This window comes from Rhinopithecus bieti, unplaced genomic scaffold (genome assembly GCF_001698545.2).
Source record: "Rhinopithecus bieti isolate Rb0 unplaced genomic scaffold, ASM169854v2 scaffold_37314, whole genome shotgun sequence".
NCBI lineage: Eukaryota > Metazoa > Chordata > Mammalia > Primates > Cercopithecidae > Rhinopithecus > Rhinopithecus bieti.
In genome coordinates, this window is record NW_016816196.1 from 185,544 (window position 1) to 205,335 (window position 19,792).

A 19,792-nucleotide genomic window follows, 5' to 3' on the forward strand; every position below is an offset into this window, starting at 1 on the left:
AGCCTGGGCAACAGAGTGAGACTCTGTCTCAAAAAATATATATATATTATCCAGTCTCAGGTATTCCTTCATAGCAACATAAAATGGACTAACAGATGAGGATAGATCCACTAAAGGGGATAGGACCAGGTATGTCTCAATATAAGAAATAAGTAGCAATTAGAAATAATCAAACATCAGAATGATGAGGCAGGGGCCCACCTGCCACAAATGCTATAGTATGACCCACTGCATGGATGGAGTACGGGATTCAAAGGTCTGGGGCCCCTGCAATTCATACCCTGAGCCCAATTCTAGCCTGCCTCTGAAGCACAGTTGGCTAGGCTGGACTTCTGCACTTTAGATCCTTGCACCTGCTAGCTTTCCATGGAGCCTTCTATCCAGAGTGCTGGCTCCCAAGTCATGCCCTTCAGCCTGCCTGGCTCTTCCGGCTTCCCACCCACCTGACCTCTCATCCCAGCCAAGCCCTTTCCTCTGCCAACCCCATCTTACTACCTCATTCCGCTGCCCCTGAGATCAGTTCTAAATTTGATCTAACAGCATTTCCTTTTTTTTCTTTTCGCGATGGAGTCTCACTCTGTCACCCAGACTGGAGTGCAATGGTGCGATCTCGGCTCACTGCAACCTCCACCTCCCAGGTTCAAGCAATTCTCCTGCCTCAGCCTCCCAAGTAGCTAGAATTACAGGCATCTGCCACCACACCTGACTAATTTTTGCATTTTTAGTAGAGATGGGGTTTCACCACGTTGGCCAAGTTGGTCTCAAACTCTTGACCTCAGGTGATTCGCCTGTCTCAGCCTCCCAAAGTGCTAGGATTACATGTGTAAGTCACTGTGCTTGGCCTAACAGCATTTCTACTGTGAAACTATCTGGATCTCAGCTTCCAGTGGTACGTGATCTCTAAAGGCCTTCCAACTCTAATGCTTTATAATTTGAAGACAAACAAATTTGTGCAAATTGCTGCAAGATTCTATGTGTCTTGTCTTTGCTATATAATGTTTGCATTTAACAGAGCCCTTCTAGAGACCGTGTTTTTACCCAAAGGAGGCATTTAACTAGATGAAGTATCAGAAATAGGGATGGCAGAAATGGGAAATAATAGGGCTCAGACAAGTATATTTTACAATGGGTCAATTTAATCTAGGAAAATAAAGTCAATGCTAAGACAGATTCTCTTAGTATCTGAACTTCATAAGCCAACTTCTGGAACTTTATTAACTACTTTACTATTCAGTATGCTAGAAAAGTGGCTGCCTCCAGTAACTTTAAGACCAAGAAGCAGCTCGAATGCTGACAGAATCAGTCATTTAATGGGCAGGAGGATTGTCTGCCCAGTGCTCTCTTCCCGCCCTGCTTCCACCACTTCCCCAACCCAATGTTTCTTGACTCTGTGCTTTGCCCTTGTTTCACTGACTCTATCTGGGCATCTCACAAGAAGGCTTGGAGAGTCCTTTTTGGAAGTAGGCAGAATACAGATCAAGAAGACTCCATACCCGGAAGTAAGAAGCCACAGTTTGCCTCTTCATGTTGGTGGTTTCTTCCGGATGCCGTATCACCTCCAGAGTGTCCACCTGGAAGCAAGACGGAGGCAAGTGGTTTGGGGATCCAGGCACTTACCTCATGCTCCATGTCTTCCAAAATCTGAAAGCCTGTTTGGCCAAATATCTGAGGGGCTATGGCATTTAGTACACAATAGTGTCCTACTGTGGGGAGAATTTTTCAAAACACAGAAACAAAAGAATATGCATTGTTCTACTCATTTGACAATACCTCACTCTGCAAAATACCATATGGTCTCAGTGTAAACCTCTGTTATTTTGATACTTCTCCATCTTCTAATGAACCCCCGTTAAATTCTCTAGTAAGGTCATATGAGACCAAACTACTGCCTACAAGGAAACTTGGCAAAGGGCCATGAGGCCAAATGATTATAAAGATATGATGGCCCCAAAGGCCAGGTTGTACCACAGGGAATTAGGCCAGCACCAGTTGCCTTCCATGTCATCAGACTCTGATGCTACAACACTCCTCCTACCTCCCACAGTTCCCATGTGCTCACTGCAGATAGGAGCTCAGGCACCAAATCACTCAGAAACCCAATGGAATGAACCTGTTCTCAATATCTATCCCAAATACCTGGGCTGACTGGAAGGAATTTATTGATGAAAACAATTGTAGGGACCGACTGCAAGCAGCCTGCATTCCATTATTATAATGCAACAACAAAAACTCTGCTTTCGTTTGTAGAGTGCATGAGTGGCATTTAGCACTGGCCTTGCCATGGCAGCTTCCCATCTGCTCTGAACAGGTGGCAAGAGTATAAAGCAGAAATGTTTGAAATGGAAGACACTGCTGTCAGCATGTGGGTTAGGCGGGGTGGACTGCCGTCCAGGCAGCCACCTTCCCATGAGATAAGGATGTCTGCAGGCTTGTTCAATGAAAGTGAAAAATTGGTGCTAAAGGGGTGGGAGTTAGGAGGGGTGAATAAAGAGGCTTACCTAAAGGAGTATGTGGGAGACTGTGTGTAAAATGGAAGGAAATGCTTCCATTGGGATGGGTCAAGAAAATAGGTTTATTTAAGAAGGGGAGAAAACATGGTGCCAAGTTTTCAAAACCTAGAAAAGCAACCTAAATAGTGAGCAGGTCTATGACCTGAGTGAAGACATCAGACACAGTGCAGCTTTATTTTAATGGACTGCACAACAGATGCCGTCAGTCCATTCACATGCAGCTGAAACAATGATACAACTGCCTGTAGGTTTGACATTTTAATTTTTTCTTTTTTCTTTTTTTTTTTTTTTTTCTCGTGAGATGGAGTCTTGCTCTGTTGCCCAGGCTGGAGTGCAGTGGTGGGATCTCTGCTCACCGCAAGCCTTGCCTCCTGGGTTCATGCCACTCTCTAGCCTCAGCCTCCCGAGTAGCTTGGGACTACAGGCACCTGCCACCGCACCCAGTTAATTTTTTGTATTTTTAGTATAGACGGGGTTTCACCGTGTTAGCCAGGATGGTCTTGATCTCCTGACCTTGTGATCCGCCCGCCTTGGTCTCAAACTCCCGACCTCAGGTGATCCACCTGCCTCGGCCTCCCAAAGTGCTGGGATTGCAGGAGTGAGCCACCTCGCCCAGCCTCAACACTTCTTTTTATTAAGAGATCCTCCCTGAAGAAGCACCTCTAGCTTTGAACCTGCTTTTCCTCCTTCATTTCCCTTCCTTTTTATTCAAATTAACTAGTGAGCACCAGGCCCCCCAGGCAGCTGAAAAGCTCGTTTATATTTTTCTACTGGTAAATGTTTATGGATTGACTTATTACCCTCCCTCAGAACTTATAACAGACCCTTGGCATTTGAGAATTTAACAGTTTAGTGACCAAAAAATCCTTGATGTGTATTAATTCAGCTGAAACACAATTTAAAAGGAATACTCTTGTAAGAAAATTTCACATGTATCCCATAATCTGCACAAATAAAATATAAATAAATCAAAGGAATAATCTGTATTGTTTTCAAGATCAGCACCGGTTCCCTCTAGCAAATTGGAAAAATGCAGAGTTAAGCACCAATTTGTACTCCAAAAGTTATAAGGCTACATGGTCAGAAGATAGCTCCCAGCTAGTGACAGCCCCCTCTAACTGCACAGCATCTGTGTTTCAACAGGACTTTAAATTCTGTCCTTGCAATCACATACAGAATGATGTTTTGAAATAAAGTAAAAACCTATTCTTTGATATATACAACCTGGAAATGCTAATGCTTATCTGTAATTCACCACCTACATACTTAGTACTGTATTTGACAGAATACGTGATATGCTACTGGGGTATTTTCTTTTTTCTTTTCTTTTTTTTTTTTTTTTTTGAGATGGAGTTTCGCTCTGTCACCCGGGCTGGAGTGCAGTGGCCGGATCTCAGCTCACTGCAAGCTCCGCCTCCCAGGTTTACGCCATTCTCCTGCCTCAGCCTCCCGAGTAGCTGGGACTACAGACGCCCGCCACCTCGCCCAGCTAGTTTTTTGTATTTTTTAGTAGAGACGGGGTTTCACTGTGTTAGCCAGGATGGTCTCGATCTCCTGACCTCGTGATCCGCCCGTCTCGGCCTCCCAAAGTGCTGGGATTACAGGCTTGAGCCACCGCGCCCGGCCTGGGGTATTTTCTAATTTAAGAATTTAGAAAGGTCTTCGGATGTCGAGGGGTCTCTTGTATATTGGCATAGTCATAAGGTTCTCCTAAACTTGGAATGGATCTAAAAGAGAGAATTTCCAACAAGGAATAAACCAGAAGTTGCTTCTCTCAACGCTTTAAACTAGACCTATCTCCGTATCAGGCCTGCCGTGGAACTCCAAAGCCAGCCCCTAAAGTCCAAACCAAAAGGGCTGAGAAGGTTGTTGTGTAGCCTAAGAGATTTTCTTTCTGAGCTAATTTCGTTAATACAATAGTAGTAGCATCATTTAATTTTTTTAACCAAAAATGCTTTTAGAAACAATCTGGAAAGTGGATTCTATTAGGGCATCATCTAGCAAATAGTTCTTCCCCAAAGTGGGGATTTAACAAAGAAAAAATCCTCTCCAAAGTATTTACATGTTTTTACCTTAGGAGAAAAAAAGAGACCAGAAAAGCTTTCCTAGGCTGAGTGATTGCTATTGACGCACCTGGTTGAAATTCTTGCTAGCTGTGTGGCCATGCACCTGTTATACTCATGTGCCATAGAAGTAGGACATTTCAGTCAATGGTAAACTGTATATGCTACAGTAGTACCATAGATTATAATGGAGCTGAAAAATTCCCATTGCCTAGTAATGTTGTAGACATCATAATGTCATAGTGCACTTCATTTCTCATGTGTTTGTGGTGATTTGGTGTAAACAAACCTGTGCTGCCAATTATATCAAAGTAGAGCATGTACAATAATGTACAGTACACTGGATAATAATAAACAACTATGTTACTGGTTTACATATTTACAATACTAGTAATCATTATTTTAGCCAGGTGCGGTGGTTCATGCCTGTAATCCCAGCACTTTGGGAGGCTGAGGTGGGCGGACCACTTGAGGTCAGGAGTTCGAGACCAGTCTGACCAATGAAGTGAAACCCTATCTCCACTTAAATATAAAAATTAGCCAGGCATGGTAGTGGTCACCTGTAGTCCTAGCTATTCAGGAGGCTGAGGCAGGATAACTACTTGAACCTGGGAGGCGGAGGTTGTAGTGAGCCACGATCATGCCACTGCACTCCAGCCTGGACGACAGAGTGAGACTCTGTCTCAAAAAAAAAAAAAAAAAAAAAAATCATTATTTTAGGGTGTACTCCATCTACTTACATTAAAAACAAAACAAAAAATGTTAACCATGGAACAGCCTCAGGCAGGTCCTTTAGGAGGTATTCAAGAAGGAGGCATTGCTATCATAGGAGATGATGACACTATGTGTGTTATTGCCCTAAAGACCTTCCGGTTCGACAAGATGTGGAGTTAGTAAAAGAAAGTGATATTGATGATCCTGACCCTGTGTAGGCCTAGGCTAATGTATGTGTTTGTGTCTTTGTTTTTCACAAAAAAGTTTTAAAAGTAAAAGTAAAAAATTTTTAAATAGAAGTTTATAGAATAAAGACAAAGATTTTCGTACAGTTGTACAATGTGTTTGTGTTTTAAGCTAAGTGTTATTACAAAAAAAAGAGTGAAAAAGTCTTTTAGACAGATTTGTCCCAAACCATTCTTTGTTTTGCAGACTTTTTAAGTTCATAAAATAAAAGAGTTAAACTAAGGTTAATTTATTATTGAAGAAAATACATTTTAAAATAAATTTAGTCTAAGTGTATGTTATGTATAAAGTCTACAGGAGTGTACACTAATGTCTCAGGCCTTCACATTCACTCGCCACACACTCACTGACTCACCCAGAGTGACTTCCAGTCCTGTAAGCTCCATTCACGGTAAGTGCACTATGTAGGTGTGCCATTTTTAATCCTTTGTACCACATTTTTACCGTACCTTTTCTATGTTTAGATACAAAAATACTTACCACTGTGTTATACTGCCTACAGTATTCAGTACAGTAACATGCTGCACAGGTTTGTAGTCTTGGAGCAATAGGCTATAGCTTATAGCCTAGGTGCATAGTAAGCTATACCATCTAGGTTTGTGTAAGCACACTCTATGACTGAATGACGACAAAAATCACCCAGTGATGTAGTCCTCAGAATATATCACCATTATTAAGTGACTGATGACTGTATTTAACCTTTAAAAGCCTCTGTTTTCCTCATTAATAAAATTGGTTAGTCAAAACTGCTGCCTTGCACACATATAACAAATAACATTAGCTCTCCTTCCATCATTACTGTGATTGATTTAGTTTTAGTGTAGTGATAAATATCAAGGATGCAAAGTGCGTTCAGTGGCAGGAGAGTTCTGCTACCACACAACTCAGCAAGGAGATCTTTATATTTATTGGTAAGAAAAATAGTTCCAATGAAACTGTTGGGGTACAGAAACATATACCCCAAAATGTGGTACTTTGACATGTTGAACTAAAGACGAGTCAAGGTCTCTCTGATACCCCCAACCCCCATCTCTTAATCCTCTGTCTCTTCCATAGCCCAGGATGAAGCTGTTCTCTAAATTCCTTTATCTGCCTAAAGTCTAGAGCCACCAAAGAAAACAATTATCTGTGATCCCTTCCCTGAGTTTTTCATTAACTAAACTCATATCACAGGAAGAAAGGCTGCAGTCTGTCAACACAACTGAACAGACTTGTCCCAAACCATTGTTTGTTTTGCAGTCCTAACAGACTTTGTCCCAGGCCATTGTATGTTTTTCAAGGCCATTAAATTCCCGTAAAATCATTTACCATACCCCTAAAATCATCCACGCTTCTCCGTCTCCCTCTCCCTTAAGAAGGGTATATAACCATCTGTGTACCATGTGTCTGATAGGTAATCATTCTGTGAGTCTCCCCTATTCTCGTTAATACATCTGTATTCTTTTGCTCCTATTAATCTGCCTCTTGTCAGTTTATTTTCAGCAAACTTTCAGAGAGTGAGGAAGTTTTCCCTTGGTCCCTATAAGACCAATATCAAAATGATCAATAGAAGCCATATTCTGGACAAAACCATTGTCTGTCTAACCCAGTATGGTTTCCTCCTACAACACAGACTTACGCAACAATGTAAGTCAGTTGGAGCTGAGCAAGCGTGCTTTCTGTCCACAATGATAAACATCCTGCACGGCTCCTTGTGAATGGTTAGCCTTCAGAGTGGTCACGAATAAGATTTACAAATTGTGTTACAGTCCCCAAGCCACAGCAGTTGAGCAAGCTTCTATATACATATGGGCTCCACACATGGAATTTTAAATGATTATCAAAACTTGAGTAATATAGTATATATTGAGTGTTTCCTATCTGAAATCACTGTACTAAATACTTCCTATGTTATGTCACTAAATTCTCAAAATGACCTATGAGGTAAATAATATTATTCTTCCCATTCTACATATGAGGAAGTTAAGACTAACATATTTTAGGTAAAATTCCCAGAGTCCTACAGCCAGTAGACGGCCATGCCTATATCTGAACCCACTATGATTCCTACACTATATTTCTTAAACATTATATACTGCCACTGAAACCACCTTTGCAAAAATTATAACTGAGACAATTATGACAGTGAAAGAGACCTGACATAACTGACTCCATCTTGCTTCTAACCTCCAAGCTGTCCTTGTTCATTCCTACGTGTAGGCCGAACTAACTTTAGGAGGAACTTAGTTTAGCTTTGAAACAAAGACAACAACAGCCCTTTCCCAAAACAAATCCCCTTCCTGCCTGAGGACTAGACTGCCTTTGCAGGACTAACAAATTAGCCACAAGATTAGAAATCATGGTTTAGGAGTCATGCAGCTGGAGGCTGCCAGATTCTACATTTTTCCAAATTGCTCCCAGGGATAGCATCAGTATTGTAAGGCCTAAGATCAGTGCTTGAGATATTTATAGACCCTGCACTCGATGGACCAGCTGGCACCATCCAGATCCATAAACTGGCTCATCTGGTCTTGCGGTCCCAACCCAGGAATTGACTCAGTGCAAGAGGACAGTTTCGACTCCCTATGATTTCATCTCTGACCTGACCAATCAGAACTCCTAATGCACTGTCCCCCCTACCCACAGAATTATGCTTAAAAATTCAGATCCCCAAATGCTCTCATTTTAGTAATAAAAACCTCTAGTCTCCCACACAACTGGCTCTGTGAATTATTCTTTCTCTATTGCAATTCCCGTCTTGATCAATCGGCTCTGTCTAGGCAGCAGGCAAGGTGAGCCCGTTGGGTGGTTACAAATTTGAAGACTGGTCTGGGATTGCCTTTGTAGCTACCTGCCCATGGTTCGGTAGCCCCTCTCCTTTGATGGATCCAGAGGCCAGCCCAAGCAGCCACCTAGTTCTCTTGGATTAGAGGATGACTCTGACACTGTCTCTACTGGCAGGTCAGTGCCAGCCCAATGTTCATGAATTTAATTGCAATAGAGAAATAGCCCTGGGGAGACATTTCATAACTGCAGCCCCATGGTAGGACGTCTGTCTGTAGCTCCACCACAGGGTGTCTGTAACTGGAGCCGTATTGCAGGGTGTGTCTCTGTCTGTAGCAAAATCATGGAGTGTCTGTAGCTGTAGCCCCATTATGAGGTGTCTGATTTGGTGAGTATTCTAGGAGCTGCCAACACCTCCTCCCTTCTCCTGATAGTTTTGGCTCCTTCAAAGTCTCAGTTGGCCCTCCCTAATGAGTAGGAAGAGTCTTGGTTCCGGAGATTTCTTCTCAATCAGGAAGATTTGGGGGAGATTTCTCAGATGGAGAATAGGAGGTTAGTTTGGAAGGAATACTCTTGGAATTCTTGGCAAGGGATCTTGATTTGGAAGGCCTTCTGTCCATCTTGTCTTTGTTGTGTGTGTTTGTATGTGTGGAAGGGATCTCTGAAGAAACTGCTGACCAAAGTCCAGCAGGCCTAACTTGAAGAACCCTCTGTAAGTGTAATCGCATTCAGTGAGCCCTGAAGAAAGCTCAACAGGCCTGACTCTGATTCTCCTCTCTTCGTCTTGCCAAGAGACCACTCATTGAATTCCTGGTTGGAGGTCATCCCTCCCCACCTTAAGTGGATCAAAGATGACAGAGACCAACGGGAGAAAGTTTGAGCCTTGTTAGGTCAATTTTGGGTGTGGAATTAGGTGACTAGTGTCTGTTTTGTTGTGTGTATTTTGTTTCCGCTGGGATGGAAAATGTTAATTTGGTTCCTCATGCAGCCCATTGGGTGGCATCTTGCAAAACTACAAAGCTTTTGCCTATGGTTCCATAAAACAGAAAGTGGCCATTTTCTTTTGTAATGGGTCTCCACAGCTTGGTGCAGTGAACAGGGTCATCAAAAGCTGCTCTGTTCTTCTGAAAGTTGCACAGAAAGGGAACCCAGAAACCTGGTACCTGGTATGCTGCCAAAAAGGGTAAGAATTTCTTACCAGCCAGGTTTCTGGTTGGTTGGTAGGTCGGTCTGTCTGTCTCTCTCTCTTTCATGTGTGTGTGTGTGAATGGTAAACATCACTGTCTCTTCTGCAAAGGTTTGATTAATAGAAAAAAAGGATTTGTGAGACTAGTCTTATTAGGATGCAGCAAATCTGGTGTACTTTGTGCTAAGAATTTGTCTTTCTGTAATGGAGAGGCAGTGTCACAGGACAGAACATGGGCTTTGGACCCCTAAACACCTACTTTTCAAGCCAGCCTGGCAGGCTTGTCCATTACAAACTTTGCTGCAGGCCCCTGAGACCAATATTGGATGAAGTTTCTCTCTCATGTTGTTTTATGTCCTTAAAATCTTAACCTTGTGACCATGTGGAGATACTTTAGTCTCTGCCATCCAGAGGACAAGGATTTTGGGGTTCATGTCATAGCTAGCCCTAAAAATTATCTTAAGCAGTTTAAAGCCTTTGCAAGCTCAAAATTGGCTACTCTAGGCCTCTTTTGGGAAGAACAATAGAAACTGCTTAATGTTGTAGCTCCATAGCTAAGGCTTTGTTTTCTGACAATGGCAGCCTAAGTTCAATTCTTGGCTTAGGAAATCAGTCCTTTCTGCTTTGTTATTTATGAAACTTTTTGCCATTTATTGATTCTTTTCCCCCAGGGACTGCTTCTGATTTCCTGTCTTAATTTTTTATTTCTCTGAATTACCTTTCGGTAGATTCTAAATCTTGTAAATAAACTGTTTATTGTCTCTTTGAGACACCTTATGCATCCATGATCAAGTTAAAACCTTAGTTAAAACTTATTAATTTCACTGGGAGGTTACCTGTGGTAGAATTCAAAAGCCAAAAATATTGGCTCTCCTGACTGGAGTCTGGAATGAGATTTTAAAAGTTTTTTTAAAAAACAAAAGAGCTCTACTGTTAAAATCAGCTTAATTAAAATGGATATCCAAGCTATACATATTTAAAAGGCCTTATCTCTTTCCTCTTCTTGAATCGCTTTTTTCTGAAAAGGTTTTCTTCTCAGTTGACAGAATTATTTTCTCCATTTTGTCTGCTTCCCACTCCTGATGCCCACATGAGAGAATCTAAGAATTTCAAACAGCCTGGACTCCTGGGGAAAAACAGAAGTGGCACCACAGACCCCGTTCTGGAAAAAACCTATTTTCCTCATGGAACCCCAAGAATTGAAAGTGGATAAATCTCTCTCAAAATCTAAAGCTGTGTTTGGTTTTTCATTGTGTTACCTGACCTTTTTTGTTTTGACTTTTGGGGGCATCAGAAATTACTTTACATTATGGGAAAGTCTTCAACCTTGGTGTATAGCAACTTTAAGGGATATAGGCTGTTATGGAGGGATACTTGGCTCTTTGCGTGCTTGGATTAGAGAAGCATGCTTGGTCACCTGGAAGGTATGCAAACATCCCCCTCTTCCACTGAGAGATGAGACTCCCGTGGGGATGGGCTGATTACAAAATGGGCTGATCGGCTTTGGGTTGTCTTGTAATAAAATGCACAGTAAAAGCATTGCACTGTCTTCTTCCATAGTATTTCCTTCTTTTTGGGGATCCAGGATGTGATATAAAAATGGGACCCCTCGGCCGGGCGCAGTGGCTCATGCCTGTAATCCCAGCACTTTGGGAGGCCGAGGCAGGTGGATCACGAGGTCAGGATATCGAGACCATTCTGGCCAACATGGTGAAACCCTGTCTCCATGAAAAACACAAAAAACAAAATCAGCCATGCATGGTGGTGAGCGTCTGTGGTCCCAGGTACTCGGGAGGCTGAGGCAGGAGAATGGCTTGAACCCGGGAGGCGGAGCTTACAGTGAGCCAAGACTGTGCCACTGCACTCCAGCCTGGGCGACAGAGCGAGACTCCGTCTAAAAAAAAAAAAAAAAAAGGGACCCTTAATTTTGGGGATCTGTTTCTGCCTTCCAGCTGTGCTTGCTTATTAGGCTCTGGAAACAGCAAGCTTTCCTGACCCTATTCCTCCAAGGGCTCCACCCTGAAGCCAGTAATCCAATTATTGACAAACGAAAATCTTGACAACTACTGGATATTCTTCTCTCTGTATATTTATATCTGTTTGTGTGATGTTTATATATGAAAGAGTTCTGAACAATTGGGGGCAAAATAAGGGCTTAAATAAAATATTTTGTCAGAAAATAGAAACTTTAATGCCTTTTTGTTCATGTGACTTTAGTAATGTTTCAGAAATAAAGACAACTTTAAAGATTATTGGTAAAATAAAAACGTCTTCAAAATTTAGACATTTGATCGAGACATTTGGTCTAAATTAGGTCAGATATTAGGTTTGCTAAATGCTTTAAGGTAATAAACTGCTTCTTTGACTTTTGAAAACTGTTTGGCTTACCTACTTTGGAGCCATTAGGTTCTAGATAAGGCCTGGGGATATGTGGCGTAAGCCACACCCCCTAACTGTACTAGGAAGAATCAGACCTTATTTGCACTTCTGTCTGGTGTCCTAGGCTCCACAGCCAGTATATATTAAAATCATTTACTTATCAGGCTTTTCACAAAAAATGAAAGATGCTAAAAGTTAACAGTATAACACGTCCACTGGAAAAAGAGTTTTACATGCAAGGTTGCAAGGTATAGCAGGAAAGTGGAATGTGGTTTTGGTGGGAAATTATAAGAAGGCATGGGAATATGGTTTTTGTTAAAGGGAATGTAATTTTGTCTAGTTCAGAGGGTTTTAAAGAGCGTCTTAACCTAAAAGAGTAAAGGGTCAAAACTGAAGTTTAAGCAACTTGGAAAGGTTTGTGAAGGGTCGATCTTGTAAAGGAAGTTCTGTGAAAAGAAGCAAGTTGGCTAAGAGTTGAGGGGAACTGTTTTGTAATTTTCTGTATATCGAACAGCAAAATAAAAGCACATTGATGTGGAGCCAGAATCTGGGCCTATGTATCTGAGTAACAGGGTTTTCTTTTAAAAAAATTCATCTGTTTAACAGAAAATTGTAAAGAGTTAGTTATAAGAAGTTTATGAGAATCTTACCTTATAGTCAAACTAATTAAAACTACATAAATGTATAAATTTGTATTAAAAACTAGCTTTAGCATTAAAGATGCCCTAAAGCAAACATGAAACTTGTTTTTCTCTTTTGAAAAAGATTTTTATGTAATATTAAGAGACAAAACAAATCTTGTTTGCCTTTTGAGTAAACTACAAAAAAAAAAAAAAAAGGGAGGGGAAAGAGAAGAGACAGATTCAGTTGACCTCATGCTGTCTTCATCGGATATTATTGTCTAGAAAGCTGAGTCTCCTCTCTATCAGAGTAAAGGTTTTTTTCCTTTTTAAAATTTCTGGGTTATCATTTTGGCTATATGAATGACTTATGGTGACCTGGGATTCTATTTAGTGATATCCAGTGTTGTAAACCTTCGATATTTGACAAAGTTTCCAAAGTCAAATGATAAAGTATGTCTTTTTCTGACCTAATTAATCTTTTAGATATTAGGTCCCCTAAAGTGCAAAAATGATGTATTTGCCTTATTTTACATAAAATCACACAGGAAACATTGTCAACTATGAAATGATGTTTGGCTTTCTTTGGACTGTATTTTTATAAATGTTATTTGTATGTGTTCAAAAATTATAGGAAACTTCTATAATTCTGATATAATTTAATGTATATTAAGCCTTTTAATTATTATGTAAAATTGTTGTATGCCACAGAAGTAATCAAAATTCCTAGTCAATTGTAGCTTTAATAGTGGCTGCCTTAAGACTTTTGTCATCCACAGACAAACTGTCTTATTTTGATCCTTTTCAGTAGGCAGTTTATAATCAGATATACAGCTCTGATGGGTTCTCTTGAATGTAGGTCTCTGATAACTTTAGATATTGTGTTATTGGAATAGAGGAAACAAAACAAACTTCTAGAACTCATGGAGAGCTAATGTGGTAAACATTGCTAATCCTTTTGTTTTTCAGAGTCAAGAAAACTTTTTCTTTTGAGCTATTTAGAACATTTAGCAATTGAGTGAAGTATACTTCCATGAATGAAATTTGGAGCATATTGCTTTCTCTCCACCTGATTCCTCCAGAATTTAGAAACTATTTGTGAGTATTCTCAATTTATGGCAGTCTAGTTTTTTGCATAAGTGCAATAAGAATCTCTTTTCTTTTGTAACAGGACACAATTGGAGAAACTGGTTATTTTACCAAGGCTTTGACTGGAATGGCATGCTTTCTTTAAATAGTCAAAGTTGGCTGCGCGCGGTGGCTCAAGCCTGTAATCCCAGCACTTTGGGAGGCCGAGACGGGCGGATCACGAGGTCAGGAGATTGAGACCATCCTGGCTAACATGGTGAAACCCCATCTCTACTAAAAAATACAAAACTAGCCGGGCGAGGTGGCGGGCGCCTGTAGTCCCAGCTACTCGGGAGGCTGAGGCAGGAGAATGGCATAAACCCGGGAGGCAGAGCTTGCAGTGAGCTGAGATCCGGCCACTGCACTCCAGCCTGGGCGACAGAGCGAGACTCCGTCTCTAAAAAAAAATAAAAAAATAATAAAATAATAAATAATCAAAGTTGACTTATAGAGCCAATAAAGGGAAAGCTGGCCTCATACCTTGTCTACACATTCCCTGTACAGGGTTCCTGACCTGTACTAAATAAAGAATGTCACTTTCTGACAGGCCCAGGAGCACCAAGTTATCTTATGACCTTCAGAGGAGGAAAATTCACTCAACTAATACAGGTATTTGCAAGTATAGATAAATCTGTGACTGGGCTTCAAGGCTTTAAAAGTACAATCTGAGATTCTCTATAGAACAAAGTTTCAGCAAAGCCAATTTTAAAAGAGCCTATATGGCAAATAATTATTCCTACTGGACTTTATGCAAATAATCAAGCCAAGCATAATAGGACTAAAATTTATTTTGCAAGTATATTTGACCTACTATGATTTATCTTTAATAAAATGGAGGACTAGTGAGAGAAAATTATATTTCAAAAAAATAAAAAACAACTATAGCACACTTGTTGTTAGTTGTTCTTGAGTTTTATTACTTTCTGCAATTTGGATTAAATCCTAAATTATCTATGGGCTACAAGTCCCCAAACTAATGCTTTCAAATCTTTACTTTTAAAACTTGGAATTGCACTGCTTATCCCAGAACACATTATTTACCTTACAGTATGCTGTTCTATAAATGCTGCATTAAAACTATAGATGAGAATACTAACATCCCTGTCATGTAAACCTTGAAACCCCAACCAGGCACCTATAAGTATGTGCAGACAGCTGCAAAGCAGTTCTACTCCTCTTACCTTGGGGTCAATATCTAACCCCACCACGCCCCTGTTCAGCAGGAAGATGTTAGAGTGGTCTTCATCCTTTTCTATCTTCATAGAATAAGGTGTTACAAAATCCAAAGGAAGGGACTGAAACTACCTTTGCAAAATGGTAACTGAGACAATGATGTGAAAGAGATCTGATGTAACTGACTCCATCTTGCTTCTAACCTCCAGGCTGTCCTTGTTCATTCCTGGGTGTAGGCCAAACTAACTTCAGGAGGAACTTAGTTCGTAGTTTAGCTTTGAAACAAAGACAACAACAGCCCTTTCCCAAAATAAATCCCCTTCCCACCTGGGGACTAGACTGCCTTTGCAGGACTAACAAATTAGCCACAAGATTAGAAATTATGGTAGAGGAGTCAAGCAGCTGGAGGCTGCAAGACTCTAAAACTCCCCAAATTGCTCCTGGGGACAGCATCAGTATTGCAAGGCTGAAGATCAGTGCTTGAGATATTTACAGACCCTGCACTTGATGGACAAGCTGGCACCATCCAGATCCATAAACTGGCTCATCTGGTCTTATAGCCCCAACCCAGAAACTGACTCAGTGCCAGAGGACAGCTTCAACTCCCTATGATTTCATCTCTGACCTCACCAATCAGAACTCCCGATTCACTTGCCCCTACCTACCAAAGTATCCTTCAAAACTCCAATCCTTGAATACTTGAGGAGACTGATTTGAGTAATAATAAAACCCTGGTCTCCTCACAGCCAGAATTGTGCGAATTACTCTTTCTCTATTGTAATTCCCATCTTGATCAACTGGTTCTGTCTAGGCAATGGGCAAAGTGAACCCACTGGGTGGTTATACCACCCAATGTGGTTTGATACAACTTATAAAAAAGTCTGAAAGCATGGTATCAGTAAAAGATTTGCCTCATTTGTCAACTAAATTTACTCTTAGATAAAGATACAGACTCCAAAGAATCCCATAACCATCTAGATTTTGGCAATAAATGAAAACTGAAGAATTTCCTCCTGTTCTTAGTAAGTGCTCACTATTTGCATCCTGAAGCCTCAGAAGTGCTCATATTTATTATCTTCTTGACAAAGCCTCTTCAGAAGAATTTTATTGCTATTAAGTGATGTATCTATCCCTTAAGAAGAAGGAAAAAACCCTACAGCACCACTGATCTCAAACATCTTTAGAGTACTGAGTAGAAAGCAAGACACATTGAAAACTGGCTCTGTGCGGTGCTGCTCCATGTGTTGAAGCTGACAGAGTTAAGGACATGCTATCCCCAAATATGGGACTTTGGCATTTAAACAGCAGAGGCAAGAAGGCCACTCTCACCTTCCCACAACTCTTCTCTGAAGCAGGCCAGAATACCTAGGAAGGTCACTCTCTGCTATTTTCCCTCTCTCCTCCCCTGAAGACCCTCAGGTGACAGATGTCCTGACCTGAGGTAAGGAATACCCAGAGGTAAGGAATGCCATATAGGGACACCAAGAAAATCTGAGCAAACAGACCTTGCTAAGCAAATCCCAGTTTATTACCACTAAATCATACCCTTTTGTTTTCAGTCATAATTCCGCACAACTGACCATAAAACACACAGATTTCCCTGTTCCTTTGGGTCTTCATATCTGATGGCTCTCATGTCATCTAAAACTTAAATAAATTTTATGCTTTTCTCTCGTTAATCTGTTTTTTGTTAGAAGAGGTCTCAGCCATAAACCTTTTGATGGGCGAGGAAACAATATTACTTTTCCCCACACTTGTAGAGCCCAGCTTTCTCCAGGGCCACGTCTGTAATTTTCCCTTGGATAAGTCAGATAGTAACTGGAGTTGGTTTTGTTTCATTTTGATTGCTATTCTTGCACTTCATATTTTGATGCCTTAATGATTAGAATTTTCAACTCATTTTCTAAGTGAAAACAAATCTTTAGTCATTTTCATCAGACCCATACACATTATTATTTTAATGATGTAAATATATGCCATACACTAGAAGGCACACTTTTCATGTGGGCAGGGTCTGAGCCATGGTAGACAGTACAGGGAAGGAGGCAACACTGTACTGGTACTGTGGGTATAGAAGGCAGAGGATATGCCTTAGTCCAACAGTCAAAATCAAACAGAGGAAAGGAGAGGAATGTGGGTTGACAGAAAATATGACATGGGGTTCTTTAATGTTTCTGTGTCATAATCCCTTTTAAAACTGGTAGAAGTCAGTGACTCCAAAAAAAACCACATAGACAATCCATCTTCATTATCTGAGGATTTGTCTACTTGCTAAAATTTATTTGTAACCCAAAGTCAATACCTGCAATGCTTTCATAGTCATTCACAGAAATGCTCAGTCCCCTGATGCACACATTTCCAGCTGAGGTCAAAGAGGATGATGCTCTGCCTTCTTATTTCAGCTCTCATATTATAAACAGGTGTCCTTTTGAGGTTTGTTTAAGTACCACTTTTTTTTTTTCTTTTGTATTTTGTAGTTTTCCAATGGTAATTTTGCTGTTTAAAATGCTGCCCGCCCCTTCCCCAACCGAGGGTGGGTGTGGTGGCTCACACCTGCAAACCCAGCACTCTGGGAGGCCAAGACAGAAGGATCACTTTAGGTCAGGAGTTCGAGACCAGCACGAACAACAGAGCAAAACCTCATCTCTACCAAAAAAATTGTTTTTAATTAGCCTGGTATGGTGCCCACCTATAGTCCTAGCTATTCCGGAGGCTGAGGTGGAAGGATCCTCGAAGCCAGAAATTCAAGGTTACAGTGAGCTATCATCATGCCACTACACTCCAGCCTGGACAATAGAGTGAGACCTTGTCTTAAAAAAAAAAAAATGGGCCAGGTGTGGTGGCGAGTGCCTGTAATCCAGCACTTGGGGAGGCCCAGATGGGCGGATCACCTGAGGTTGGGAGTTCGAGACCAGTCTGACCAATATGGCAAAACCCCATCTCTACTAAAAATAAAAAATTAGCTGGGCATGGTAGTGCACGCCTGTAATCCCAGCTACTTGGGAGGCTGAGGCAGGAGAATTGCTTGAACGCAGGAGGCAGAGGTTGCGGTGAGCCAAGATCGTGCCACTGCACTCCAGCCTGGGCAACAAGAGCGAAACTCTGTCTCAAAAAAAAAAGAAAAAAAAAGAAAGTATCCCAAGTGTGGTGCTGTCTAGTGTTTCTAAGCACAAGAAGGTTGTGATATGCCTCATGGAGAAAATACTTATTGTTCAGGCATGTGTTACAGTGCTGTTCATTGTGAGTTCAGTGACACAAATGCTGCAATTGACATACTGTTTTATATTTTAAAATACTGACTATAGGCCGGGCGCAGTGGCTCAAGCCTGGAATCCCAGCACTTTGGGAGGCCGAGGCGGGCGGATCACGAGGTCAGAGGATCGAGACTATCCTGGCTAACACGGTGAAACCCCGTCTCTACTAAAAAATACAAAAAAAACTAGCCGGACGACGTGGCGGGCGCCTGTAGTCCCAGCTACTCCGGAGGCTGAGGCAGGAGAATGGCGGGAACCCGGGAGGAGGAGCTTGCAGTGAGCCGAGATCGCGCCACTGCACTCTAGCCTGGGCGACAGAGCAAGACCCGATAAAAAAAAAAAAAAAAAAAAAAATACTGACTATAATTATTTAGAGAAACGTATATTAAACAAGGTGTCTTTTAACAGAAACATGTGTAAAATGAGGTTACGCACTGATCACTTCACAAAAATATTGTGGCCTAAGTATGGACACTGTATTTCCTCCTAGAAGCAATGGTTCAGTATTTGCTGATTCAGAGTTTGCAGCAACTTTAGAGAGCACAACTTTCACCAAGAATGAGAACCAACGGTATTAAATACAGATAGAATTTTACATGCACTATTAAGAGGCCCTCAGAACCACTGAAATTCATGTGTAAATCTCTTCTAGAGGCCCAGACAGTTCTAATGTCTTGCCATGAAGCAGCAAAGCTGAAATGTAGGGCATTACAACGAATTATAATAGCAATATTAGTGTAAAAATTATTGTTAACAACAAATGATTTGAGTTCCTACTCTGTGCAAGTAAGTCTTTTATTCTCAAGCAAAGTAAGTATAAATATGTATATCTGTATCAAGTTTGGAATACTATTCAACAGTATTAATGTGTGGCCAAATTGTTTGTTCTTTATTAAATAAATTTTCAGTGTAAACCAACAGCTAAGAAAACTCAGAAATGTGACCAGCTTTCACTCCAGCACCTTCAAGATAATTGTGTTTCCGCGTTAGCACTTACAGGGACTATTAACCAAGCAGTCCTTAAGACTCTTGTTAAACTTTAGCTGGAAGAATAGAACAGTTAACGACATATTTTACAGCTGGATATTTTTTAACCCTACTAATAACCCCTTTGCACAGATGAGTGTACAACTCATTTTTCAGGGGGCAAAGCAGAACAATAGGAAACACTGCAGTTTCTTTCCTCCCTGATTCCACTTGGTCCACTAGCTTGCTGGTAGTTTCAGAGAAATGCTTTATCTTTTCTTAGACAGACTATTTTCAGGTAGCATTGTTCTTAAGTGCTCTTTCTGATAATCAGGATTGTAAGGATTCCACGATGTTTCCAATTTCCTAACCCTTGACTTCCTAAATGCCTTTGATCTCTCTACTAGACTACCCAGGCAGAGGGCTGCATGAAGGGAACTAATGCTGCCCACTCTAAGATTACCCCTGGGTCAAGAGTACCTGGAAGTCCATACCATGTTTGGTGCAAATCTGTTACTTACCTTGGCTTTCCCAGCACTGAAATGTGGAGGCAAAGATCTTGAGGCCACTGTTATCCTAGCTCTTGTCTGGGCCAAATTACCTAAGAAAGAGACCACAAGGAACATAAATTAAGGAAAAGTTAAGGAATAGGATCACAAGTAATTTTCCCTTTGTATCCTTGTATTTTCTGAATTTTCAAAATAATCTGCTTCGAATTTTAAAATTTGGAAAATTTTGAAACTTTGATGATATAAATTATAAATTATAATAATTATTTAAAAGTTTAGGC

General features: G+C 40.9%; 1 protein-coding gene across 1 annotated transcript in view; it reads right to left on the reverse strand.

The window, feature by feature from the left end:
• MYO3B (myosin IIIB) overlaps positions 1-19,792 on the reverse strand; it is a gene marked incomplete at its 5' end in the record, with an annotated part of 364,721 nt that overhangs the window by 86,591 nt on the left and 258,338 nt on the right. Inside the window, 2 exons of the mRNA XM_017854464.1 lie at positions 1,494-1,571; positions 19,524-19,603. Of these exons, the coding sequence (XP_017709953.1) occupies positions 1,494-1,571; positions 19,524-19,603 (158 nt within the window). The remainder of the gene's footprint in view (positions 1-1,493; positions 1,572-19,523; positions 19,604-19,792) is intronic.